Below are 16,187 nucleotides of genomic sequence, written 5' to 3'. Positions count from 1 at the left end.
ATATCTATGCTAACAGCGTCTGTGGGCTAATGGATATTGATTATTGACTATATAGTGAACACAGGAAAGTCTCTAAATGTTCTACTGAACTTTATTTTAACAATTCTCTAACCATCTAGGGAACATTAGTTGAACATTACTTTAATTCTCCAGTGCATATTGGTTTTAGCTATTGCTTACCATTTAATTTTCATTCATCATGGCAATAAGATGATAAAAATGCTTAAAAGCTGCACAGCTTTAAGCATGTAGCTGAAACGGCTTCTTTCTTTCTGATTGGCCTTTCAGCCCATGTCAGTAAAGAACTCTCTAGCCAAGTTTCCATCAACGTTTTTTAAGCAGATTACAAAGTATTGCATTAAGAACTGTTGATAGCTCATCATATGGCCTATTTCTCAGTGCAACTCGGGTAAAACCGTTGTTAAACCCTTAATAGAGGAGTGATGTTGTGCTCACTCCCCGAAGGTGGAAATTCAGAAAGAGCAGGAGTTTTTAGAGACAGAAGCCCAATTTCAAGGCATTAAATTACAAAGAAAAATTTCTTTTAAGTCATGTTTTATGTCCGTATAGCATTTTTATTTCAACTGGATGTAGTTAATTGTGCTATAAAATGCCACTGTAAAATGCACAATACTGCCCCTTTAAATACACCCACAATTGTGTATGCTTAATTCAAGTGTTATATTATTTGTGCTTTCCTAAAATTTGAATAAAATTGTAAAATTGGAGTATCTAGAATTCAAACTGTAAAGAAACAAAAACGAAAAAATCCGCTGAATTTAGCATATAGAAATAGTTTCGGTAATCCTAGTTTACTTAAAACTTCCTAAACTGACGCTACGGGGAGGGGTTACACTGAATAATCATTAGCGCACGCAAATAATTTGCAGGGGTGTTAAATATTTGACGTCAAGGGGCGGGGCTGTACTGAATATTCATCGGCGCGTGGCTGGGAGCGCACGCGAGCGGAGAGGAGGACAGATGACGACCGAGAGCGGCTCCGCTGCAGCGCGAGGAGGAGAGACGCGGAATGATGAGTAAATCATCACATTTTCACGTTTGACACCGAGACAAGTTGCTTCGGTTGGACTCAGCTCATCTCTCCGGCTGTAAATAAAGGAGGCTGGAGCCGTCTGAAAACAAACTGTTTTTAATTTTTAATGAGTTGATTTGAAGACTTTTCCCTGTCCATCTGTCTTTTAAGAGCAGCAGACAGACACAGACAGTCATTATGGAGTCTATCTTAGACAGTTTAACAGAGGAGAAACTCTATTCCTCCGGAGGAACCAACCTGTTGGACCTGGAGGAACTCAGCGACGGTGATTTCCTCACTAACGTGGTGAGTTGTGGGTCTAATTAGCTGATTGTCTGTGTGTCTTCCTGCTACGTTTGAATTAACGCTCCCCCCTCCAACCCCCCCCACCCCGCACAGACTGTTCCGCCCGGAACCGGACCTCATGAAGGGAGGTGGATTTACGAGATCCTGGCACACATCCGGGGTTCAGACCCGGTGCATATGTGTGTGTTTTATTGTGCAAACTAATAAGTGTGACTGGAAGCACCAGCTCAGGCAGGCGAGTTACTGGTTAACCTGTGTGTTCAACTGGCAGGTGCTGCTTTTTCCTGCAACAGTACACCTTTAGCATAATACAACAGTTTCAATTGAAAATCTGTATTTAAAGTCACAGTCAACAAAATCATCCTGACTGTTCCTTCTACTTTAAGTGATTATAGGTCTCTATAGACACTTTTGTGTATAATTCTTTTTTTTTTTTGCATATTTAATTTTATAACTGGAAATACGTAATACTTAATATATTTTTTGTTGTACAAGAACACGGACAAAACAGTTCATTAAGTCCAATTTTGCAAAATCCGACCAGAATCAATGTTCCTTCCAATTAATATGTAGAAAGTGATTCAATTCTACTCTGCAAAAATAAATAAATACAAATTTATCAAAATAAATGTTGCTCCCCACTAAAAATCTCTAAGCAACAATCTGGGATACAAAAACAAATAAATGAAAAGAACAAAAAACAAATTTCTTCTTCTACCAATTGTTGAATGGACGTTCTCAGTAGTGATATCTACTGTTTAAAATGACTACTGCCTAATGCAAAAGTATAATAGGCATCTCTGCTTCTTTTACGTCAGTGGGCGGAGCTAATTGACCTGAAATGGGTTTTCTGGGCAAGTTAACCAATCACATTAACCAAACCATAATCTTAAATTGTTTCGCAGTGTACGACAGGAAAGGATCCATGAAAAGTTCCTAAAAATAATTCCAATACTAATGAACGGGAAACACTTTAAATCATCCGAAGTTGTTGAAGGCTAACAGCTTTCAGCTATAATCAACATTTAAACTGAAAACGGGAGGCAAGACATTGAGCTGATCAATAATTATTCAGAGGATAAATATTTCTTTTACAGTTTTCAGAACATCACAATTTAAGTAAAAAATTTTTTTGACCAAAAGTTAACAGAGTACACATTTATCACATAGCCAGTTTATAGATCAGAGCACGGTCTTAATGCGTCAATTTCTCCATTAACCCCAATGTAATCAATAAATCAGGTTTTCTAATAAGGTCCACAAGGGTCATCCCACACTGGACACACATTTTGTTAATCTTCAGTGGAAATCTAGCAAAACTATCAATTTTAATGTTTTATTTGTTACTATTAAATCATACCAGGATTTTGGCTTTACATCAGCCTTTTCTATTTACACATTAAATTATGTTTATCCTACTTTTTAACTTATTAACTCTACATCTAAATATTGGATTAATAAATACAATATATTTTTAAAAAATTGGTTTCTGTTTTTTTTTCTGAAGTTATAACAGTATAAATGATTATTAGACTATCACATTAGGGTGCCTGATACATGAACAGAAACGGTACTTTTGCACAAACAGGATGTGTTTTTACAAAATTATGCTTTTTAATCGGTACAATCACCACACATGTTTGCTGATAGTGAGAAAGCGCAGTTGTTTTTCTGCATGTACACACAGATTAAACTCAGATAATACCTCTAAACTGTGACACTGAAATGTATCCTTTCTCTACTTTGATCTGGTATAAAGTCATTACAAAAGTTTCACTAAGTTATAGTTTCAAAATCCCTAAAATTTAAAGCCTAATGAGATTTGAGGAAAAATACCGTTATGGACAGATTTCTCTCTCTTTAAAGTAGGACATCATAAGTAAAAGTAACAACATTATTATATGCATTTTTTTATATACTCAATATTGTTATGTCTTGTTTAAATTGATGATATCATGCTTTCAGAACATGCCATGCTTGGCCAAGCTTTGCGATCTTGATTAGTGACGTTAAGGTGGAAAGACTGAGAAGTGCTCCACACTGAGGGGTTAATGTCGGCAGGAATGTCTCAGTTTCCTATCCCTCATTCTCTCTTTTTCCACATTGTGTTCCCCAGACTTTTCTTTTTTTAAACAGAGCAAGTTTTTATTTTTTTTTAGGTAGTCCTCTATTCTAGTCAGTGAGTCAGCCATGCAGTCTGCTTGTGGTTTAAACCTCCCCTGTCTCCGTTCTAAATAAAGTTGTCCACTCTGCTGTGAAGCCACTAGCCTGGGCTGTACCACTGTGGAAATGGGAAACGATGGCTCACTATCAGTAATCCAGGACGATGTATTCCTGTCTGTCTCTTTTTATGTCAATTTGTGTTTGATAGAGGGAGACAAGGCTGTCCATCTGAGGACAATAACTAGTTCACTGCATATATACCACCAAATAAATGACTCCAAATCTGAAGTGATTTATTCATTACCAGCAATAACCCATGAAATAAGAAGTAAATCATCATTGCTTTGGATTTGTTAGAGACAAATACTGCAGCTAAGCAAGCAGTTATAGTAAATGACAAAGAACTGCTGATATCCAATTTACTTCTTAATAACCTCATATTGTTGAGGTTATTAACATAACCTTGCAGATTTGCTCAGGAAGAATTCAACATTATGTTACACAGACTTAATTATTTATATTTGAACTGGAGAAATACAAATCAACAGGCCAGAAGATAGAATTTGACAACTTTCACTTGATGCCCTCTAATCTGGGCAAATGGCAGATAAAATACTGATAAATCAATTAGTTTAACTTTTCTGGGTATTAAATGCTTAAAAACTAAGTTCATCAACTATTTTCTGGTCCATAGATGCATGCAAGGCTTTGATGCATCAATGAGGATACACTTGTAATTCCTCCAGTCCTTGTTGGATTCATAATACTAACAAGACACGGGCTGTTTTAAATTCTTTTTGATGTGTTATTGTCCAGAGGCAAAAACAGAGAAATTTGCCTAAATTATCTGGTAATTAGTATCGGCAAGAAAAAGGTCTGCAAACATTTCCAAATAGACAAGTTTGATGACAGATGGAGGTTGATGGCTCAATATGAAAAATCAAAACTACCTAAAACATACATTTCCCTTTTAGACAGCTCTGAGTTTATTATAAATATATCATTAATATGGTAAACTGTCTTCTTCCCACAGTAATAACTTCCACACTGAAGAGTGTTCTTGTTAGCACTGTCACTCATTGTTTAGCCTATTTCCATACATCATAACATGCCATGAAAATGTATTTGCCCCCTTTCAGATTGCCTCTTATGTCATCCTTAAATGTTTCAGAACAAAATAATTTTAATATCAGACAAACATTACCGAAATTTAGATGATCATACCAAAACAGCAAGGCAAACCAACCAACCTTTCACAGTAAAGTGCACACTAGCATCTTAATTAGTTTGAAGTTGTTGTTCAGAATGTTTCATATAATGCATACGCCTAAAATTGAAAGTTAATATTTGTGCTTTTATACCAGTCTTGAGCCCATTTCTTAGACTGAAAGCGCCTCAGTTCAGTTCAGGGGTTAATAAAGGTGTCCTGTGTGTTGAAGTGCAGCCTGGAGTCACAAACTTCCTGCTCTGTATTTTGCTTACCTTTTCCCAGTACAAGGTGTACCTGCATACTTATTCCCTCTGTGATGGAATTTATCTTACTGCATAAAAGAAGCTTATTTATCTTATTTATGTCATAATCTCTCAAAAATTTCAATGAAAGTACTTAAAGGTTAAGGGAAACGTGTTGATGCCTTCATTAGTAGACATTTGATGTGTTGTTTTGCATAGGAAAGAAATTGAAGAGAAAATAATCCTCAAAAATTTCCAGAACTTCCAGAAAATCCTCTTAATCCTCTTTCCTTTTGCAGAGTTATGCAGCATGCACTCGCGTTCTGCGCAGATGACACTTGAGAATAATTACTTTTTAGCTGGAAAATCATCTGTCTTTAGGTCATGATAAACGTCTGATTTTAATCAGCTGGAGCCGCAGGAGATTCAAGCTGTCAAGCGGACACTCTGTTCTGTTCTGCTCTCGCTCACTGTTGCATAGAAATACAGAGCCGGTTTTCTCCAGCAGTTAGCCACACACCCCTTTACACTTCATCCCTTTTACTTCATTAGTCTGCTCCATCTGCAAAATGGTCCTCTCATTTTCCATCTCTACTCTATTTTTACTCTATTTTATTTAATTCTACTCTCCATTCAGACCCTGCACTCCAGCTGTCAAGAGCCACACCCCCCCCCCCTCATTTGCATGCCTGTATCCGATTGGCCGCTCAGCTGCCAGAAGGAATGTGTGCCGGCCTGCAGCACTGGTGTGTGAGAGAAGGAAAAATACCCTTCTACTCTTTTATTGGGAGCTATAACTGTTCACTTCTGGGTCACACACACAGTTAGAGTGTGTAGCTTAAGTTGAAGCAAAAGCAGCCACACGCCACAACATGAGGCCTTTTTTGTCTTAAATCTGGCAGCTGGAAATACAGATAATGACATGATGTTTTCAGCATTCAAAGAGGTGTGATATTGTTGTAAACTGGCAGGAAGATCAACCAATCGCAGGTGTTTAAATACATATAAATTCCTTTGAGTACAGAAAGAAAATACAATATCATTCAAAGGATTTGAGTTGCGAAAAACATTTCAAGTTAGAGAATAACTCATTTTAAGTGACAAATAAATGGGATTTGGAGTGCCCTTGTGGAACAACAACCAATATTAGTCGCTCTATTCTTGTTCCAAAATACTTTTATCTGTAAGAAAAAAATGTTGAAAGAATGCAGGGAATGTTCCAAATGGTTTTCCAAAGCTTAAAATAATGACACAATCTAGGAGTAATTTGGGGGAAAAAATTGCAGCTACACTGACTGAGCTATATTAGATTTCAAAAGAAAAGGTTTAAGTATGGTGACAGTGATGTTGTGGGCAGGAAGGATCTCCGGTAGCAGTCAGTCTTGCAACGAATCGGATGAGGCCTCTGACTAAAGACAGTTAGAGTATAATAGTCTCATGTCTGTCATGACATGTTAACAGCTCTTTAGTCAGGAAGTTACAATTGAGATTAAGAATCTCTTTTTTAATGGAATCCTGGCAGCAGAGATATTCCACAGTAATGGTCCTGAATGTAGGCAAGCACTGATAATCCACCTCATTTGATTTTGCTGCACCTTTTGTTATCTTGGCTTAAAAAGCTGAGCAGCGAGACATTGGAGTCAGGGATATGATTCTTGCATGTCATAATCGATGGAAGAAATTGTTTGCTTTTCCTCCTTTGCTCTCAATACTTTGCCTCCTTTTCTTTGACTCTGGGATTTGGGGTCACAATTTAGGCATTATTTGAGCTACTGATATGCTAATTGACAACTGAATATTTCACACCAATAGAGGATATTTAGCATGTGCAATTGTTCTCAAGTGTGATGATTAGATGAAACGACGCATTGCTGAAACTGTGGCTCAGAGTGATGCTGCAGAAAGAGATCAACGAAGAAAATGGTTCCACAGAAAAAGGAAGAATGCTTCATAATACTGTTGAGCAATCACTACTTTAGATGCCTTGAGTTCAGGCGCTCGTGTTTCCAGGTTATATTTCATGCTGAAGTCAGGAGGGGGGAGAAAAAAAACACAATCGGCCAATTTTTTTTTTTACATAATCAGCAGGTCAAATCTAAAATATGGCTTTTTCGTTTTTCCTGTAAAGGCATACATCCAAACTGACATCGCTCCCTGTTTTTACCACTTTATCCTTTCAATATTACGACTTTAGTCTGGTAATGAGACTTTACTATCGTATTCCTATGACTGTATTATTGCAACATTGATTTTATTCTTGTAAAACAAAAACAAAAATCACAGACTGAGCCTTATATTTTTGGCGTAGAGTTCAGCTGAATTCAAAGTCAAAAATAAATAGAAGCTGTAAAACACGCTTATCAAACAAGATGGCCGCCCTGGGTATGCTGATATCACTCTGAACTACACATCTCTACTAATGTCTCAGTAATTTACTTTATTCCTGCTTTTCTTCATAAGAAAAATCTCATTTTCTCAAGTCTGGTCGCATATAAATCTGCTACTTTATGGGTACAGACATGCTGGAGGAACGCTTCACTCATTTCTGTTGGTCTCCATGGATTAAAACTCAACATATCTTTTCTTTTTCTTTACCTGAGCCAGTAAGAAGCAGCTAAATGAAAGGAGAGGGTTGAACACGGTTAATTACAGGCATAAAAGAGTCACTCTCTGCATTTATAATTACCTCGCGCATATATCTTCCCTAGCTCCCTTTGTGCGGTTTTACATTTCACATCCTTCATCTATAATGACACCCATGCTGAAGTAAGCTACAAAAAAAAAATACACCATTCAACACCAATTTTCTCCCTCTCCTGTGGAGAGAGGAGGTGTTTCAGGTAATAGTGGGTCCAGTCTGAACTGCATCTGCTCACACTGACAGACTTCTCAGAATGGTTTACATTGCAGATAAGCAAACAGTTACAAGGAAGACACTGCAACACTATCTTCCTGTTGCATTTCCCAGCACTGAATGCAAAACAACCGTCTGCTTGTTGACCTTACAAGATAAATAATTTGATGTTTTGACGCAATTCAGAAAGCAAGTCACTGAAGTGGTAAAAAAATGACTTCCTAAGGAAAAATATTCACACCCGGTGTGATGTTTTTGGTAGCTGTGCAGACTGCAGAGGAAGCCCTTTTGCTGCTGCACTAATTATAAGATCTGAGGAATGTTGGGGTCATTTTTAACCGTTGCTTCACAGCAGTGTGACGGTGCATGTCTGCTTTACCGCAACGTGAACATCTATCTGTGTTGCAGCTGGAGCCCAACACCCAGAACCTCACACGTAACTCGTTTAGACCCCTTGAACTTGTTCGGATTTTCTCACCAGGTTCTCAGTTTGGATCTCGCTGCACCTTCCACAATATTTTTAAATATATTGGAAGAAAGGCTGGTTTTAGCAAGTTTTTTTCTTCCTTTTTTTCCCCCCGTGGAATAATTCCATTGGTTTTGCATAAGAGAATGTCACTAAAAGTACCAGCAGCAACATATTTTTAAATCTATTTTTCTTGTCTGTATAGGTTAAAAACTGTCTCTTTAATATTTCCATTTAAAAAAAGCTAAGGTTTTATGCTTTTCTTTATTTTAAAGCCCAAAAATATAAATAAAGTAGTTATTTAAGAAAGCCAACACATTTCCAGGAGTGAATGTTTGTCAAATATTAAGCTATGTTACATTTTCAGCTCTATACAAGATTTTATAAGCCTCACTGAAGGTGAAAATGGCTCTTTGAATTGTAAAGGCCTTTGACTAGGCTGTTCCATCATAAAAAAAATAAAAATCAGGAAGGGAACAAACATTCCCTTGTTTGTTTTTAGGATCAATATCCTGCAGGAAGGAAAACATCTGACCCAGTGTCTGCTATTTTACAGGCATTATTCATTAATTGTTGAATGTTTCAGCATCTACACAGCTGGTGCTGCTTCCCCATCAGTAAATTGTTTCCCTTCCCCAACAGTTAAGCTCCATGTTTTGCTTTCTTTTTGTTTACCTGTCCCTTTAAATCGCAGTGAAACAGATTGAAGGTCTTAATGTGAAAAATGTAAATAGTTTTGAAGGGTAAAGCTCGCCTTGCACATGTCCAGGCCTGAGCGGGCGCAGCCTTCGCTGCAGGTGAACCTGAATATGACAACTCAGCAGATGGATCGCATGGACCTTTTGAACCCAGGTGAATTTAGCTGAAGCAGGAGCTCCAAATGCTCCTGAGCGGCATTAATTTTCCTCTAGAGCTACAAAGTTAAGTACAGCCATTTGAGCTGTACACAGGGGCTGACACTGTTTGACTCATTCAGCCTTTTTAAAGCTAATTTTAGACCAAATAATTGTTCCACTTATAGAAACTTACTCTGCCTTTTCTCCCTTTCTCTTATTATGGCCCCAATTAGGAAACTTTCCACTGTTTATTTTTGAGTCCACGCCGTCCTTAAGTGACCCACATCCCCAGAAGAGCACGGTTTAAGGTCGCACACCTTTTCCTGCACATTTAGAGCAGCAGGATTACAAGGCAGCTCTGTCGGGGTAAATGCACCACTCTTTTATGTGGGCGTCTGTTTATGAATGAGCGCGCTTTCGCGTCAGCAAAATGTGTAAATAGAAGCAGCTTAACACAAACTAATTCCTCAGACTCACTTCTGAGCTCCTCAGTGACTCTCTGGGGTCACGTTTTGATTATTTAACTGAGCATCTGTTGCTTTTCTCCCCCGGTGTCTGAGCTGGCTCCGCATGTTTTCCAAAAGCAGCTGGACGTGTCCCAGAGTTTCACCACAAACACCCATGACATGGTGGTACACTCACACTCACAATGTGATAATGTGTAAATGTGTTCAGGAAGGCCTTCCTGAAAACACTGACACATGTTGGTGCAGCTTTAATAAATGTAGAGAGCTTTTATTGGTAGATGCACCAGTCAATCAGATCAGAAAGGAACCGTTTTCACTTGATTGGCTACAATCTATGATCAACAGGTCAAATATTTATTTTCCATTCATGAAATGCATCAAAACTAAAACAAATAATTCTCGTAGTCATTTTCTGATTTATGAAGATGTTAATGAAATACCACATTTACAAGTCTTTCCCTTTTTCTTCCTGATGACAAGTTATAGTTAATGGTCCAATAGATGGAGTGAATACTGTACTTTATGAAAACTGAATGGTAAATTAATGCACTTCTCACAGAAAATGGACAAATAAGTATCTGTTTTGTTTAAGGAAACTGTCACTGAGTGTTAGAAAATATCGTAAATGTTTGCTTTTACTCATGAAACATAATGGTCTTCTTGCAAATGTACAACTGTTCGACGTCAATCATCTTTTTACTATAGACTATTTTTCTATTAAATATGTGAAATCAATCTATAAATGTGAATTTGTTTGCACTCCATTCCCACATTATTATTATTATTATTATTATTATTATTATTATTATTATTATTATTATTTCTTTAATCTGCAGTGGACCCAATACTCACATCACTGGAAACAAAAACTTTTAGATTAATTAGAAGTGAAAAAAATAGTAACAAAAAATTTTTGAGTCAGACTTAAAGGGTTTTTAAAGACTACCAGTAACTATGCTCTTTTAAATGAATGTAGCTAAATTGAATTTTGGGAGTGAAAGCCAGAGTCAGAAAGCAACAGAGCTTTCTGACTCTGGTTTGCTTGTGTGACAAAGCCCTTTAACTTTGCACATGCAGTAAAAACCACTACACACATCTGTATTTATTATCCCTGATTAAGTTTTATCATCGCCTCTGGAGAGATGCTCTCCTGCTCTGACACTTTTGGTTCTCCTTGGTGAAGAGATTGAGCTGTCTTCCAGGAATGAAGCATGTAAATATTTTTTTTTTTTACATGCTGCTAATTAAATCAAGTTATTTTTGTCACTGTCTGTCTAAGGAGCCTCTAAGCAGAGGGTGTTTGGGTTCCGACCGACCCATGTGTCTGCTTTGGTTCTGCTTTCTGCATGTTTTCTCAAGAGCGGGGTGACTCATATTGTGTGTGTGCTGATCTGTGTGTGCGTGCGTGCGGGTGTGCGTAAACCAGAACACCATGTCGTCCTGAGCTTCCAGAGCACCATCTCCCAGCTCAGTGACTCATTCATCAGAGCAGAGGATTAATCTGTTGATGCTGTTTTTCACCAATTGATTGACTCTTCATTGCTTCAACACCATCTAGATTGTCATTTTTCTGGCACTTAGACATAAAATGTTACAGAACTGAAAATATACGTTGGTTTTTAAGTGCTGTTTTACCGATTGTGTTGTTTTTCATTAAAAGATAATAGATTTTGTCTTGTAGTTTTAAAAAGCAGACAAAATAAATACGTTTTCTGTAAATGTTAAATAACTCTTTAATTAAACCCAGACAATAACCAGAATAAGAACAAACACTAAAGATCGTCAATAACTATAACCTTTCAGAAGTTTAAGTAGCGACGGGAATTAATTTAATATTATTGTAGGTTCTTTATTACTGTTTTCTAACAGTTCTTTTGTCAAAAGCTTAATGATCATGCAACAATAACACATATTTTTGCCAGAATAAAAATGATTTGTTTGACAGCCCTAAGTGGATTTAATTTAGATTTAGGGAATTGTATATTCACACAAGCTGGGAAAGTCTTTTTGAGTCATTTCTAAACAACGTCAGCTCTGACAGCTGATTTGGAAGTACAAGTTATTCAGCAGTGTTTCAAGTTGGGAAAGAAAATCGTAACCGTATCTGTCGGATGAGTGGAAATTGTGTTGCGGCGGGAGGTCAGGGTGGAGACCTCCACCCTGACCAATATTACAATCGTTTTGGTTAATGCTAAGAGTTCTACAAGTAGCATTCATGCTCATGCTCTTATTTTGAAGTCGGTGAAGACTGTTTATGCTGCGGTTCTAGCATTGCCCACGGCTGATGTTTAGATTAAACAAGGTGTGGTATTCTAAGGGGTGGTAGCATCATGATGGGGGATATTTAATTACCTGTAGTGATTAGATGGTTGAAATATAGGCATAAATATATGTTCCATCAGGATAAAGTGGCAAGTGAGTGGCATGCATTCATTTTCCTTGATGCTGACTGGTTGAACCCCGAAGAGCAATGAAGATAAGGATGTTAGTTTCTGCCGTAGTGCTAATACAACTTCCACTGTGTGTATTAATTCCTATTAAGGTGTATTTGGTTTTTTAAACTATCAAAATAGGTGGTAACAAGCATTTTAACTGTGGATCGCAAATATTTGCAGGCAGTTGTGGTCTCTATCCCTCGCGAATACCTGTGTAAAATAAGCTACAACAACATCTGACTTCAGTTTGGGATTATTAAAGTACTTTTGAACGAATACCGCAATGGGATTTTCAACAGCCGTTGTTTTATTTGGCAGAAAACCATGTAGGTGCACTGCTCAGATGAGATTAAATTTAACTTCTTGGATCTATATGGAAAAAGCTGTGCGCCAGAAAACCAACACTGGGAGGATCATGCTGTGTTTTTGATATGTTGAGATAAAATCATCTATACCAAACTTTGCCGTTTGTGTGTTCCAGCCTTTTTCAGGTGACCAAATGGACGACTTCAGCAGTGAATTATTTAACAGTTTCTTCGACGACCATCTGCTAGAGCGCCCCCTGTTGACAGATAGACCCTCGCCTCTAAATATCGACATGGACAGCAACCCAGGTGAGTTCAGTGTAATCAAAAATTTGCATATCACTACAACAAAAAACCATGTCAGATATTAAAATGAAGCGGCTTAATAAGTCATGAATCTCCCCAGTGAATGTTGTAATCTTTGTTTATTTGGATAATGCAGCATCCAGTTGCCTCACATTACAGCCAACATTTTGTGCAAAAATTCACAATCATAATTTTGAAAAACAAGCCACCTCTCTTAGGCAGATTTTGAAACGCTCAACCACATTCATTTCCTTTGTTACTGGTTTATCTGCTCAGTTATTGTACCACAGGTCCTCTCAGTTAGTCAAAACTGTCATCATCCCACTCCTCTGCGATCCAAGCTGATCATTTCAAATCAGTGTCCCTGTCAGGTGTTGCCATGGTCACAATGAGAGGGGAAAAAATGATAAAAATACCTGAAACAAATAAGATCACTGTAATATGTCTGAAGAGAAAAAAAACAACCTCACTGCACGACCTGGAATCAAACATTGCCAGATGAGCATGAACGCTTCCGCAGATGAGATCAAATTTGCTCGGGCTGAATTTAAATGTGCATTCTGTCAAAAGTTCTGTGATACATTCATCTAAAATGATTAGCTTTCACGCCGGACGCATGGACGCATTTATGAATGTCAATGAAACATGCCTTACATTCAGCATGCTAGCAGCTATAGGAGTCTTGCTTTGGGGGGCTATAAAAGTGACACAGTAGGGTTATGAAGTGCCTTGCAAAAGTATTTATACCTCTTCCACTTTCATATGCTAAAACATAATTGGATCTGATTGGGATTTTATGTGATGGGCCAGCAAAGCAGTGCATTATTGTGAATTAAAACCCTAAAAATGGAGGAATGTCATCTCTGCTGCCTGAGTATTTAGTTGTTAGCAAACAACCACAGTCTTCAGATTAGTTACTGCTACCGGAGATCCTTCTTTCTCTTTGAAAATACTTGGATGACATGAGTTATGACAACACTTAGTTTGCCTTTGGATGACAAAAGTATATTTTAATTGAGCTGAATGAAATGTGGAGAATGTTTTTATCTAAAGTGACAGGCAAAAGTTTGCCTTCCAGACAGAAATAAGAATGTCTGAATTTGAAAATTGATGTTTGTAAATACTCTTTAGCTGTTTTGCAATTACAGACAGCAAACATTTTAGCAAAATGTGGATCTATAATGACAATTCTTGTGGTTTGCACAGATTTTTTGTGTGAAAAATGTTCAAATCAAGCATCATTTTCCCTCAGATTCTTAATTATGACCTTCTTCCAGTTGGTCTGTAACATTAAACCCTCATAAAACATGAAGATTGAGGTTGTGATGTGACTAAATGTGGAAAAGCTCCAGGTGTATGAATAATTTTGAAGGCTCCGTTTGTGCTGTCTGCCTGCTTCGTTCTGTTTGGCCGTCATTAGTGGGTCTAACGCGAGCGCATAACGTCAGGGCTCCTGAATTAAATCTTCATTAATGTCAGTAGATGTACTGAACGCTGTTCCATTTTCCATCCTTCTGAGAGGGCCTTTTTAATCTCACAGATATCCAAGCAGAGCACAGCTACTCTTTGAGTGAAGACTCCGCCCCCCAGAGTCCGGCCCTGTCAATCAAAATGGACCAAGAGTCTGGTGGGTCAATGACTTTGATATTTTCAGAATTTGTGCCTGTAGATTCAGATGAAGCTCCGAAGCTTCATGCTGATCCAGCTTATCTGGGTCCGACTTAGATCAAATTTAAAGCGATGCCTGCCTTTTTAAAGGGGAAATCAAGAGAAACATACTGTAGATTCATCTTTGTAGGTGCTTCTTTCCCTTTTCTGAGTCATCTTCGACATCTCCTGCTGTCATCTTTTGTCTGTCTCTCTACCCACATGTCTTTGTCACCGTGTTTTTGTCTGTTTCTCCGTTTGTCCTGGGGATCCAGCTGTCTGAGCAGCATGATCCCAGACTGAGCAGCTCTCCTCCAGCTAAGCCCTGCCCACCTAACACACACGCGCGCATAAACACACACAGACCGACACAATACTACGACAAGCATGTGGTTTTAAGTCTGCAGCTGTAGCTGTTGCCAAAGGAAACTCTCTTTCTCTCCTCTGTCAGGTTATCTCACTGTTTTCCAGCTCTTCTGGACTTCTTACTCACCCTTAATCCAACTAAATCCACGTTTTTGGTTCGAGTATCTGCTATCTGCTCAGTCAAAAAGACCACATTTAGCTAAGAAACGGGTATCTTAAAAAGATTTAAAGATAATATTTAGTATGTTTTTCTTTAGTGCTCAAGTGTGCAGATGCATGACAGACGGCTCCACAAATCGCATAAAACAATATTTTAGTACCTCTTGACAGCAACTCCAAGGAATTTTATTTGGGTTTTATATTGCCAATAAGAGAAAAAATGAAAACTTGTGCAAATAAAAATCTGAAAAGTGCGTATTTGTTTCCAGTCTCTCCGAGTCAATACTTCACTACATTATGCACTACTTAGAGGTGGTCCATGCAGTTTGTGTTCCCAAGGTTCCTAAGGGTATGAGCACTTTGCAAGGCACTTAAACGTTTTTGTTAGATTTGTGATTTAAATCAACTGCTGCATTGGCATCAAAAGCATTTTGCATCCTAAAATGAATAAGGCATTCCTTTCCAGATTTGTGTCAGCCTGTAAACTTAACATGTACAAGTTGCTGCCAGTTTTGGAGAACTTAATCTCTTGATAAGCTCGGTCCGAGCTCTAGAGGAGTTAAGGATCCTTGTCCTGTTTTTGTTGCCAGACTTGCATGTAGCAAGAGTACTAAAAGCAGGAGCTACTGCTGCTGATTAGTGAGGATGAATCAGATTAATTAGACACCTACGGATGGTAGAAGATCTTGACCTTTCAGAAGCCCAGTCCGCTCTGAACAAAAGGGATTCATTATGTATTGGAGATAAGAGAGATCTGACAGCGGGCTGTGGTGCTGTTTAACAAGGATTCAGTTTTGAGGGAAATAAGTTACCTTCCTCACACACGGACAAAACAGCAACAGATACAATTCAGCAGATTTGATTAGATTGTTAAATCCTTCCTGTTTGTATTTCACAAAATGATTCTAACATCACAGCATTTACTCTGGAGTGTTGGAAAGGATGTTCAGACCATTGATTCAGGAGGAGCCGTGTGGCTTATGGAAAACGCATCCAGATCTTTACCCAGTTGCTGAGGGAGTCATAGCACTTGTTGTCCAGTCCACATCTGTTTTGTAGATCTGCAGAAGGATTATGACCCTATCCCAGACAAGGCATTATGGGGGAGTATGGAGTATCTGGGATACTTTAAAGGTTATTCAGTCCTTGTTCATTTCAATTCAATAATACATTATTCATCCCAAAGGAAAACTAAATGTTGTCATTACTCATATCATTCAAGTATCTTCAGAGACATAAGAATCTCTGTCTGGTCCTATGGTTAGAAAGTCGGGCAGAAAGATGTTGGAGAGGGGGAACATCTTCGCCAACATCCCACCCATTATGATCTCTCTGGATCCATGTGTCCTCCTTTTCAGCTCATCTGGGATTTGGGGCTGTAGGTCAGGAATT

At 38.1% G+C, this 16,187-nt stretch overlaps 1 protein-coding gene across 2 annotated transcripts in view; it reads left to right on the top strand.

Annotated features, from left to right (window-relative positions):
• The first annotated feature begins 946 nt into the window (after positions 1-946).
• creb3l1 (cAMP responsive element binding protein 3-like 1) overlaps positions 947-16,187 on the top strand; it is a 31,563-nt gene continuing 16,322 nt past the window's right edge. The window contains exons 1-3 of one of the 2 annotated variants that reach the window (XM_008426617.3): positions 947-1,339; positions 12,494-12,626; positions 14,164-14,250. In XM_008426617.3, the coding sequence (XP_008424839.2) occupies positions 1,232-1,339; positions 12,494-12,626; positions 14,164-14,250 (328 nt within the window). In that variant the 5' untranslated portion in view covers positions 947-1,231. The remainder of the gene's footprint in view (positions 1,340-12,493; positions 12,627-14,163; positions 14,251-16,187) is intronic. The other variant, XM_008426625.3, reaches the window with a different exon arrangement.

Source organism: Poecilia reticulata, chromosome 2 (genome assembly GCF_904066995.2).
Source record: "Poecilia reticulata chromosome 2, P_reticulata-male-v2, whole genome shotgun sequence".
Taxonomy (NCBI): domain Eukaryota; kingdom Metazoa; phylum Chordata; class Actinopteri; order Cyprinodontiformes; family Poeciliidae; genus Poecilia; species Poecilia reticulata.
The sequence above is the reverse complement of the archived record's forward strand: the minus strand, read 5'-3'. Positions and strand labels throughout refer to the sequence as shown.